The sequence below is a fragment of the Miniopterus natalensis genome, chromosome 1 (genome assembly GCF_054644295.1).
Source record: "Miniopterus natalensis isolate mMinNat1 chromosome 1, mMinNat1.hap1, whole genome shotgun sequence".
Classification (NCBI taxonomy): Eukaryota; Metazoa; Chordata; class Mammalia; order Chiroptera; family Miniopteridae; genus Miniopterus; species Miniopterus natalensis.
Genome location: NC_142081.1, coordinates 52,708,555 through 52,720,786, shown reverse-complemented (window position 1 = coordinate 52,720,786; position 12,232 = coordinate 52,708,555). Strand labels below are relative to the sequence as shown.

At 41.5% G+C, this 12,232-nt stretch overlaps 1 protein-coding gene across 1 annotated transcript in view; it reads right to left on the bottom strand.

Moving 5' to 3' along the window:
• ATP8B4 (ATPase phospholipid transporting 8B4 (putative)) overlaps positions 1-8,251 on the bottom strand; it is a gene marked incomplete at its 5' end in the record, with an annotated part of 163,171 nt that extends 154,920 nt beyond the window's left edge. Inside the window, one exon of the mRNA XM_016210159.2 lies at positions 8,189-8,251. Within this exon, the coding sequence (XP_016065645.2) occupies positions 8,189-8,251 (63 nt within the window). The remainder of the gene's footprint in view (positions 1-8,188) is intronic.
• Between the last annotated feature and the right edge of the window lie 3,981 nt (positions 8,252-12,232).

Genomic DNA, 12,232 nt, shown 5'->3' with positions numbered 1-12,232 from the left:
GAATGGGCAACTGGGCGTGCTAGCTCTAATTCCATGAATCCAGGTTTCATGATAAGATGATGGATTTGCTACGCATGTTTTGATTACAGCACCTCTCTAAAAATTGCCAACTCTATAGAGTTAAAATTTCGTGTTAAAGGGCTATTAAGGAATAGGGGAATTATGCTAGTGACATCATACCAGCTATGAAAATTGAGACAAATAAGTTGACAGATTCCTGAAAATAGCAAGTTACGTCTTTTGTCAAAATAGTTATTGGATCATACAGAAATAGTCCAAATACGGAATTTATGAATTAAAACTGTGATCCTCTGAAGCAAGTTTTCGGATAGCTGGATTTCTTTAATATCAAGAATTATTTTTGTAAACTCCCACAACAGAAGGATTTGTTGGGTACGTTAATGCTGTGGATGAGAAAACAATTTAAAGAGGTAAAACAGGATTTTTTAACTATCTGAATGTGCCATTTTAGAACATTTAGGAATAGGAATTCAGAAACTAAAACAAAAGATTAAAACAGATCAAACAAATTAAGGAAACAAGAAATCAGGCAACCACTTAGCCAAAGAATAACACTCTTTAAATAAATCAGATGTCAAACAGATAAAATGTTTATGCTTTTAAACTCTTGAATCCAGAATGAAAACGAACTTGAGAGATATCCAAAAATTATCTTTTCTCCTACAAGTAAACTATTTATAAAAGAGAAATAAAAACTTCTGTCATATAGAACGTAGAATAATTTACACATAACGGCACGCAAAACAGAAGGCATTTTCAATGTTTGCTTAAAGACCACGGTTACTATGGTAATGCCCCAACACACACACACACAAAAGCAACAACCAACAACCAGAAACCCACAACTAATGCAAGTTACTGGCACTTTCCACAACTAATTCCAGCTTGTCACACTGCTTGTCGTCATCTGTGCTCTTCAGTTGTTGCGTAAATGGCTTTGGTTATCAGGCCTGTTGGTGAGGATCTACAGCACGTTGGCAGCACAACTACCCTGCTCACGATGAAAAGAAAGAAGAACCCAAAGTTTCCATCAGGCTGGGGATTAAAGCAGGACTGGGACATGTCCCAACATGTTATCCCAAGAGTCTCCTAAAGAAAATATTTACTTTTACCTTTCCATGGACGTTATGTACTTGGATAGGCAAAATATGTGAGGAGAGTCATTCAAAAATGCTTCATTTCCGGGGGCCTGAAAACTTTCATACTATTTCTCTCCTTTTTATTGCAAATTCTTAATGGAGTGGATTCTGCCATACTCCCTTCTTTCCTGCATTTCTTTTCCTGCCCTCTGACTTCCAAACCCCAACTTTTTGTACATTGCCTAAAAACCACTTTGGAAAGTAAGTCAACAAACACATTGCTAGACGTATACTAGGTTCATTGTGAATATATCATTTTTAAAAAATCATATTTAGTTCTATTTTAAAAAGGACAATCAATCACTAATTCACCCACACACAGGAGCATACAGCTTTACTGTTACGCCTCTCTGGTCCTGGAGAAGCTCACCATTGTCATGTGGGCCTGAAGAGGTCCAGTTCAAGCCCACAGACGCGGAACGATGGTGGGTCATATTTTTCTACTCCACTCTTAACCACTTATTCTGAGTTAAAAGAAAAGTGGTTGTTGAAACATGCAAAGTTCCATTTAAGTAAATAGGAGGGAAATGGACCGGTTCATGTGGAAGGGAGTCTTGGTGAGATCACCGTATCACTGCTGAGAGTCAGCCACATTGTCTCATGGAGAAAACACCTTAAAAAACTCAAAGGGTCATTGTTCTAATCACAAAAATCAGGAGAGCAGCAACAGATTCCTCCCAATGACCGTAATACCAACGAGATATTCTAAGATGCTGGGAATACATTAAAGTGTTAGAATCGCCATTTTTGGATGGAAGGCTTTCTTTATAAGCATGCAAAGCTATCTGGTTAAATTTTCACCAAGTTATATAAGCCTGTGCAATTCCTGGGTAAGATCAATAATTAAGCTCAGAAAAAAAGGGGAAAAAAAAGAACTCTGTTAATGAAATACACTCAGATAAAAGTTATTAAGTGTTCAGCTTTACTGAAGCTTCTGAGTATGGGGCTGGAAAACTTTCTCATCTCTCAAAGGAGTTCATCTCCCTTCTCAAATTCTGTTAGGAATTTGAGTGAGGATTGAGTGTGCCGGTGCCTCTGTGAGAAAGAGAGAGAACAAGAGCCAGTGGAAACCAACGATTTCTAACACCATTTACTTATTTTTAAATGAAGTCAGAAAAGAGCTCTAATTAATCTAATACTTTTTTTCTGGAATTTTTTTTACATCAACACATTTTAACACAGCTACAACTGTTTTCACTACTACCATTCACTTTGAACTTCTTTTAATAGGAATAATGACTCTGGCTGCTTGGCTCACTCGCACAATTTTTCTAACATTTTAAACATTAACATATTTTAATACAATGCTATTTTCATTACTTCCATTATTCATTCCTATTATTAACTAAGAAAACTTTGAACTCCTTTCTAATGAGAATAATAATTCTAGCACTTGGCTAGCTCTCCCTCCACTCTCCAATCCCACTTTGTTTTACACATCTTGGCAGTCTGAAATCCCTCTTGTAATTTTATGTTTCCCACCTTCTAGTTTTCACAATATCGTGTGTCATTTACCAATTAATTTCACTTGGAATCATTAACCTTGTCTTTTGTTTATGTTCTAAACCCTTTATCTCTTAAAAGCACTTTTGATAGATTTTTAAACCTGTACTATATCCTATAATGTACTTTGAAACTTTAGGCTTTGTTGATAAATTAAGGTTCTCTAGGTACTGAAATATCTTCCTTCAGCTTTCAAAGAGAAAGGTTTGCTTGGCCAGGCTTAGTGCTTGTGGAAATCACACCATTCATCTGAGCTCTGTGTAAATTTTTCTCCCAAGTTCTCATCTTGCTAAAGGTAAGATTTAAGGTCATTCTCAGCCTCACATTTTTAAAATTTTATATCACTTTTATCTGCCTTGGTCTGCACAGTTTAAAAACTTTACCAGTTAGGTATGTGAGGGAAGGAGCAGAGATTTGAGAGACTTTTTGTTGGTTTATTTTTGTTGTTGTTTTATTGTTTTTCAGGATTAGCCAAAAGAACAGCGTGGTATCATTGTAGTAAAAAACCTGTGGAATCTGGTCAGTATGAATTAGAATTCCAGCTTTGCCACTTCTTAGTTGTGTGACCTCAGTACTAAATGAAGGCCCACTTCATCTCTGTTTTGTGGAAGATTAGCAAAATGTGCAAAGCACCTGGTACACAGTTTTCCATGGTATGTTTGGGTTTTTGTTTGTTTTTTAATTTATCTTTATTGTTGAGAGTATTACAGGTGTCCCATTTTTCCCCTCGATTGACCCCCAGGCCTTTACCCCATTATTGTCTGTGTCCATGGGTTATGCATATATGCATATAACTTCTTTGGTTAATCTCTTCCCACCCTCCAGCCCCTTCCGTCTGAAATATGATCATCTGTTGCACATGTCAGTGTCTCTGGATCTATTTAGTTCATCAGATTCTATTGTTCGTTTGCTTCTTCTTAAAGAAGACCCTTCAACATTTCATGTAGTGCTGGTCTGGTGGTGATAAACTCCTTTAGCTTTTCTTATCTGTGAAGCTCTTTATCTGACCTTCAATTCTAAATGATAGCTTTGCTGGGTAGAGCAATCTTGGTTGTAGGTCCTTGTTTTTCATCACTTTAAATATTTCTTGCCACTCTCTTCTGGCCTGCAAGGTTTCTGTTGAGAATTCAGCTGACGGTAGAATGGGTGCTCCCTTGTAGGTAACTAATTGCTTTTCTCTTGCTGCTTTTAAGATTATCTCTTTGTCTTTAACCTTTGGCATTTTAATTAGGATCTGTCTTGCTGTGACCCTCTTTGGGTTCCTCTTGTTGGGGACTCTCTGTGCTTCCTGGACTTGTAAGTCTATTTCTTTCCCCAGGTAGGGGAAGTTTTCTGTCATTATTTTTTCAAATAGGTTTTCAATTTCTTGCTCTCTTTCCTCTCTTTTTGGCACCCCAATAATACGAATGTTGGGCCTCTCAAAGTTGTCCCAGAGGCTCCTTATGCTATCTTCATATTTCTGCACTTTTTTCGTTTTGCTCTTCTGGTTGGGTGTCTTTTGTTTCCTCATGTTCCAAATTACTGATTTGATTTTCAGCATCCTCTACTCTACTATTGATTCCCTGTAAATTATTCTTCATTTCAGTTTATGTAGCCTTCATTTCAAATTGGTAGTTTATTATGTCATCAATGGTCTCACTTGTTTTCTTAATAGTCTTACTAATATCCTTGAGCATCCTTATAACCATAATTCTGAACTCTGTATCTAGTAGCTTGCTTGGTTCTATTTCATTTAGTTCCTTTTCTGGCGATTTCTTTTGTTCTTTGCTTTGTAACATGTTCTTTGCCTCCCCATTTTGGCTGCTTCCAGGTGTTTGTTTCTGTGTATTAGGTAGAGCTGCTATGTCTACTGGAATTGGTAGAGTGGCTTTGTGTAGTAGGCGTCCTATAGGGTCCAGTGGCTCAGCCTCCCAGGTCACCTGAGCTGAGCCTTCTAGCTACTCCTCTGTGTGGGCTGTGTGCACTGTCCTGTTGCAGTTGAGCCTTGGTTGCTGTTGGTGTCACTGGGAGGAATTGACCCCCAGGCCAATCAGCTGTGAGGACCAGCTGTAACTACAGCCAGAGAGCTGCTGTGCTGGAGACACCCCTATGGAGCAGGATTTACTTCAGTGGAGCTTTGGTGTTCATCAAGTGCGCCCCTTGGGTGTGTCACTTATGGATGTGGTAGGGTTGTGACGCAGCATGGTCAAGTCTGACCACCAGGTGCACTATCTCTGAGGCCTCCTCAGAGGTGCAAAGCCAGCCTGTGCCAGTGCTTTGCCCAGGGCCACCCAGCATGAGCTACACAGCAAACTGTAGTTGGCTGCTACTTGTGCTGGGCTTGGAGGTGTCCAGGAGAGGCCAAGCTATGTGCCAATGCAGGCTGCCACTAGTGCCAGGCCTGGGGCCGCTTATCAAGCTGTATGGGGCCCGTTGCTGCTTGTTTGAGAGATTTTAGGAAAGTCCTAAGCATGCGGAGAGGCACTTGCACAGAAAAGCCCCTGGAAATGGCCTGGATGAGCTGCAGGTGGGGAGGGGTGAGGCCTCCGGGAATCACGGGGCGGGGCCAAGGGTGTGAGTCAGGTGCTGGCGATTCAAACACGGTGCCTGCCTGTGTGTGGGGAGGACTCACCAAAGGAGCAATGGCCTCTGCCAGCTCTTCTGCCTGGGAGGAAGTCGCCCCTCCACCTCTCGCCCCTACTTCAGGCAGGTTAGTTCCTCCCCGAGTGTCCCAGGTCCTTTCAGGTCCTGCCTGGCGCTGGGCTCAGAGGGAGCGTCTGAGTGAGTCCATGGGCGGGCCCTTTAGAGGAGCTGCTGGGGCTCCCACAGCCTCCGCAACCCTCAGCGACAGTCCCCGCTGGTTTCACAGCCCGGAGTTGTGGGGACGTCTCTTCCTGGCCCTGGAGCCCTGGGCTGGGGGCCTGCTGTGGGGCTGGGACCCCTCCCTCCTCCCTCCTCCAGTAAACCCCCACCACCGAGATTCCCTCCCTGGTTTCAGCCTCGGCACCGGGTGTGGGCCCGCGGCCATGTCTCCCCAATTCAGCCCCAATCGGTTCACATCTCCGCCCCTCCTACCGCTTTTGATGCTCCTTCAGTTCCCTGGTTGTGGGGCTTCTGTTCAGCCAGATTTCAGGGGGCTCTGAGTGATGGTGGTTCTGTATTTTAGCTGTAATTTTGATGTGGTTGAGGAGGCGGCGGGTGCAGCTGCTTCCTACGTGCCATCTTGTTTCTCTCCTTGGTGTGTTTTAACTCAGAAGCTGAGCTGCCTTGTTTGACCTGCTGCAGCTGCAGAATACTGTTCTGCCTTTTTTTTCTTTTTATTGAATTTATTGGAGTGACAGTGGTTAACAAAATTATACAGGTTTCAGGTGCATAATTCCATAACACATCATCTGTACAATATATTGTATGTTCATCACCCAAGTTAACTGTTCTACTGTCTTGTTAGGAAACCCAACAGAAAACATAGCCACAGCCACACATCTGTGTGGTTTTGTTCAATGTCATGCAAGCTCAAGAGAAAACCACCTCTGTATCATTGGCATGTTATTACTTTTAAAAGAAAGAATGATCTGAAGCAATTGCTGCAAATTATTGACATCTATTCAACCTGGGTGGTGGGCACACTGGTGTCATATTATTTCCTATGCTTTTGTGTAAGTTTGAAATATTCATAAATTAAGTAAAAATAACTATAAATATAGAAGACTGTACCATCTTACAAAGTGCAAATAAAATATGACTTCCCCCATAGACTATCTACTCACAGAATGAAAACATTTGTTATATCCTGGAAAACAAGTAAATGTTGCTAGGCAGTTAAATGTATAATTACCCCATAGTACATTACTTATTACTGTTTCTTCCCCAAGGTCTTAAAATATACACGTTTAAACCTCTAATTTAAGGTTTGATGATCAAGATTTCAAGGGCCATTCTCTATGTTAAAGGACTGGCTGTAGAATAGATAGAAAGGCATGGGGCCAATTCTGGTGATGGCCAGAAGGGCTAAATGACTAGATGTCAGGAAGTCACACAGAGTAGCATTAATCACCATGAAAAATTATAGTCCCTCCCTCTCTCAGGCTAAGAAGTATGTTCATCTGCCTCCTGAAAGTGATTCCTTCTCTCAAGGGCAGACTTACTTTAACCAAGCTTGCAAGATTGATGACTGAAATCAGAGTGCCAATATATGACTTTACAGTGAAAAATCTATCACAGAGACAGTGTACTGACCCCCATAAGGAAACTTACATTGAACATTAAATTATAATCACAGCTTATGTGATTAGCACAGCATGAGCAAAGAGAAGTTGTTAGCTACCTCTGTTGAAAAGGTAATAGTATTAAGCTACACAAACCCAAAGCATCTATCCCCATACATGTGAAAGACCGACCAATGGGAAAAAATACTAAAAATAATCCATTGGCCAAAATTCTCTTTATTATAGCTGGTGCCTAAATGGACACTGCTACAGTTTGCCCTTTGACACTCACATTTTGCCCAATAGTCATCAAACCCTTCTTTGAATTGACACTTTCCTTCCTTAATGTGCTAGTTCTCAATTGTATAGGCCACATGTCTCCTACAGAATCAGTTCTACCAATTATCTTCCTTCAAGCTTAAAAAAGACTCCATGTAGCAAGTTAGGTTGAGTCATAGAAAGACGAGGAGATCTTTATGCGGGGCCCATGATATAATCCACGAAGTTGTTCACTGATGTATCCCAAGTTGCCAGAACAATGCCAGTCACTTAGTAGATACTCAGTAAATATTTATGAAAATGAAGAAAACCCTCATTTAAAAAAAATAGTTGCCTGGCTGGGCATGGCTCAGTAGTTGAGCATTGACCTATGATCCAGGAGATTGCAGTTCGATTCCTGGCAGGGCACATGTCTGGGTTTCGGGTTCCATCACCAGTAGGGGGCATGCAGGAGACAGCCAATCAATGACTCTCTCATCATTGATGTTTCTCTCTCTTTCTCTCCCTCTCCCTTCCTTTCTCTGAAATCAATAAAGGTATTTAAAAAAAAAAAATAGTTAAGTACAAACTTAAAGCGTACATCTTAACAAGTCATTTTCTCACCACTCACTTAGTAAATATAATCATTCAAGATCTGAGAACTTTCTCCTACATATACTTTTCCACATTCAGTCTAAGTTGCTTAGAGAAAATCCCTCAAATGCCACTCATCGCTCATCAGCCACTACCACCACTTCTATCAATAAGTACTAACATAGAGACCCATTCATATTATTCGTGGGTATTCCAGTGCCCAGATAGGCACCAAAATGAACTAAGCATGAACTCTTATTTCATCTTCTTCCCATACCAATAAGAAAACCAACCACTCAGTGCAGAATAGAAATAATTGTATAAATCTTACTAAATTCTTTATTTATGGAAACATACAATGGCTTGCTATTAAAATGGGCCAACAAAGAATGTTTTTAGTGAAGTCATAAAGTTCTAGAAGGAATCAATTCTACTGCCCTTAAGGTAAGACCTACCCCAGCCCATGTGTGCTATGTGTATTTTACTCACTGCGTACTGAAACTTTTCATTATATTCACGGTCATTGGCTTTCACTCTTCGTTCCACTTCTAAAGAGAAAGAGAAATCAGGTATGAAATTAAATTTTCAACCCAAAGAAACATATAACTCATTAAACTAACATCACTTAGGTTACTTTGATTGTTGTCAAGGTTGCAAGAATTCTTTCCTTTGAAATTTGAAGGGCATTGATTTTTTTCCAGCCTAAATTTTGGAACATGTATTGGAAAGTCCCAAAATGGAAAGCTGAAATGTTTTTCATTGTCTTTCTGATGCCAGCCATAAAGCAAAACATTATGTGTCTCCAATTTCTACATCCCTTCAGCTCCACAAAGACCCTTTCTCTTAACTTCAAGGAGTTCCTAATGGAGGAGGAGCTGCTGAACATCAACTGCCACTCTGGGAAGAAATAAAATATAACACAGCCAAACAAAACCACACTGAAGTGGCCAGTGAAGTCACTGGCCTTATGGTCATGGAGCCAAAGGTGATATTTGTACACTACCCAGACTATTGAGAGGAACTCCACCTTCAGCTGGAAGTAGCCAAAAACTAAAACCTCTTCTGAAAGCAAATGCAGAGTTCTGGCTCAAGATGGTGACGTAGGAAGTTCACGAACTCTCCTCCTCCCATGGACAAGCGGAATCTACAGCTATATATGAAGAGATTTCCTCTGGGGGAAAAAACCCAAAAAACTAAAAACTGGAAAGAGCAACCCCTTTACATGAGGCAAACCAGAGGGAAACCACATCAAAGGAGGTAGGAGAGGGTGAGGCACAATCTTTCCATAAACCCCGCACCAACCTGCATTCAGGAGGAAACTCAAAGCTGAAGCTTCTTGAGGAGCAAAGGGTTGAACCCCTCATCAGACACCTCCATTTTTAAGACTGGCACCTGGGAGACAAGCCCCCAAAATATCTGGCTTTGAAGACCAATGGGGCTCATGCCCATGAAAGGGGGTTGGGGTGAACTGAGGACTGGCTCTTAAAAGGCTCACACAGACTCACCCACCCCGGGGCCCACTGTGGAAGCAGCCCTTTGAAAGTGCCCAGACTTTATGTGAAAAGACTCACTCTCTAATTTTAAAGCACTGGCCAGAGGAGAAGGGGCTGCTGGGATACTCTCCAGGATGGAGGCTGGTGGCCTCATCTTCCTGTTCCTCTGCCTTATAAGCCAGCAGGTGCCATCTTTTTTTTCCTGCTTTTTTTCTTTCATTTTTTTCTGTTTTCTTTTTTTTTTCCACTTTCCCCCTGCCTCACTCCAGTCAGTGAGCAGTCTCTTCACGTTCTAACCTCTGCTACACTCCAGAACACCAGTACCCCCTAGAGGGGAGCTTCTACACATGCCCGGTGCCTCGGTTCTTGCAGCTGCCACACAGGGGATGCCCCTTGATGGCCTGGCTCTGGAGGCTGGGGGAGCTGTGTTCCTGGGTCCCATGAGACTGTAACAATCAGAAATTCAGTTCTTGGCAGACTACCACCTTTAAGGCACCGCACAGAGAGCAGACTGAAACACACCCTCAGCCTTTCTGAGAAAGAGGCTCATTTGCTTGTCCATAGCTTTGGCCTGAGGGACAGGCTTCTGGCTTGGCTCACATATAGGGGTCTTTGGAGGGGCTCCCAGGAAATGAAGGCTAGTGAATGCAGTCTTTGCTCTCTCCCTCTGCCTCATTCCAGATCACTGGTATCTTCCAGAAAGGACCTTCTATATTCTTCTCTGGTGCCCTGATTTTTGTGGCTTCTACCAGGGGACACCTACATACATCACCTGAAAGCAACTGCAAACACCAGTACAAATAATAAAATAAAAGGTTAACAAACCCAAAGATTATGATAGTGCAGAAATTAAAATTTGTAGAGGACAAGAAAAGATAGTGCCCCAGAACACCAGCAGAGCATACTTTTGTGGTAAGGGTAGCAAGTTCTTGCTCCCTGTTTACTGGATCCAGAGTTGACAAAAAGGTAGTAATGGAATAATGAAAGCTATGGGAAGATGATGAGCCAAGTAACCACCAGATGTCAATGTTGGATTCTCATGGTAATTGACTTGATCATCTCACCTGAGAGGCCCTTAATCCCACAGCTCTCTGCTTAGATAAGTGACAGGTGATAGAAAGTATAGGGATAGGGGTAAGAGTCTGAATTTAGAGTAGGTACAGACAACCACAGAGATAAGGGAGATTGGAGGGTGGAAAGTAACTTGGGCTCACATATTGGGGGGCGGAGGATACCAAGAAGAAAGCAAAGATAATAAGAGCTGGAAATAGAAGGGAGATGAGGGAGATGAAGGAGATGAAGAGGGAGGGAAGGAAGAAAGGAACGTATCTTCACACCTACCCCGTATGTACCAGGCACCATGAATTGTAAGAACCGACTGCATTTTCCCAGAAGTCCAAGAGGAGTCTAAATGTCTCTACAGCTCCTATGGCTCAACTTCCAAGTATGAAGTTCACCTCTGAGGCCTGCTCCTGACAAATCACACCCTGTGTCTGGTTATGGTTGAGTTTCTACCATTTGAAGGGTATTTGTCTCTTTGACATCCAATTACATGGCTTCCTTCTTACTCATCTAAGGAAGTTGGCCCCTATGATTGTTCCTGTTTTCCAGTCTAACTCACCTAACTGCTGGTAAGAACAACATTGGACTGATGACCACAGCTGATGACCCCCGAGTGGACTTGCCCCTATCATGTACAACTCTGAGATCCAGAACCCACTAGGAAGCAAGCTCTCAACCAACCATCCCCTAGAAGAAACAATTCAAACTCTGGCTATAAAAGCATCATCTCTTCTTTCTTGCTGATTCCCCAACAAAGAGCAAAAATATCAAAGCCCAAAATAGTATTTTGGAGGGTGAGGGGACTTAAAAAGCTTTAAAAGCTAGGTGATTTGTTTATATATCCCTACCTTAGCTCAGGCATAGTAAAACTGCTGACAGAGAAACAATGGATATTATTATTGGGAGGGTGGGGGATCTCTACTGTATGGCAAAGGTTACCCTGGCCCACTGGCATCCTGTATGTAATTTACAGATTAACTTTAGCTATAAATCAAAAATCAGATATGATCATTTAAATATTAATTGGCTTTAGTTCAGATCATATACATTTAGATGATGATCATTGTTTTAATTTCATATTTATGTGAAACATATACAAGTATAGAATTTTATAGTTCTTCACCTAACTTTACTCCAAACACCAGAATCTTGACTCCTGTCCAGTGTCTTCATGTAACCACCCTCCCCAAGGGCAGAGACTAGCCCTTTCCCAAAGTAGCCAAAGAAGTAATTTCTGTGTTTAAAAAGTATAGATCTTCTGAGTATCCTCATTGCTCTTGCCCCAGGAGACCTTGTTAGAGCCAGGAAGTCTTTTTGCTTTTAAATTCTTATTATTAAGCCTTCATCTTTGCTACTGTACTTCCAGTAATTATTGTCTTTCTGAACTGAGTTTTCATGTATAAATCTGGCAGAAGATTTTCCATCCCTTCGTTGAGCTCTACAAAATAAAGGCTTTGATTCTAAATCCCTACAGTTTTTTGCCTTTAACCTGGCTATGTGTGGCCTGAATTGTCTTTGCAGGAATTGACATTCTTTCTTGTGCTACGACAGTGAGCACTTCTGGGCAACAACTCGTATCCTGCAAGAAGACGAAGCTCAAAACAAATCCCCACAAACAACTCCCATTGACAATTGCTCAAAGGCTCAATGACTTAATGCCTGATATTTCACAGGCATCGTGGTTTTCTTCCAGAAGTGAGAGTAATAAAAGGTAAGAACTTACCAAGGGATTTGTGATTCACCAGTTAAGCTCAGTCCTGCACAACTGTTATCACTGAATGTGGTTCCAAAAATGAGTAAAGTGATACACACAGATATATAATGAGCCAGCACATATTTAAAGTGGAGTAAAAGAGCTTCCAGTTCAAGATAGCAAACTGAGTATGTCTTTCTACCTCCCTTGCCTTTCAGGTCCCACTGAAATGACAGAAAATACAGGTTGGTTGGTTTGTTTAAGAATAGAAACAAAACAGTGCTG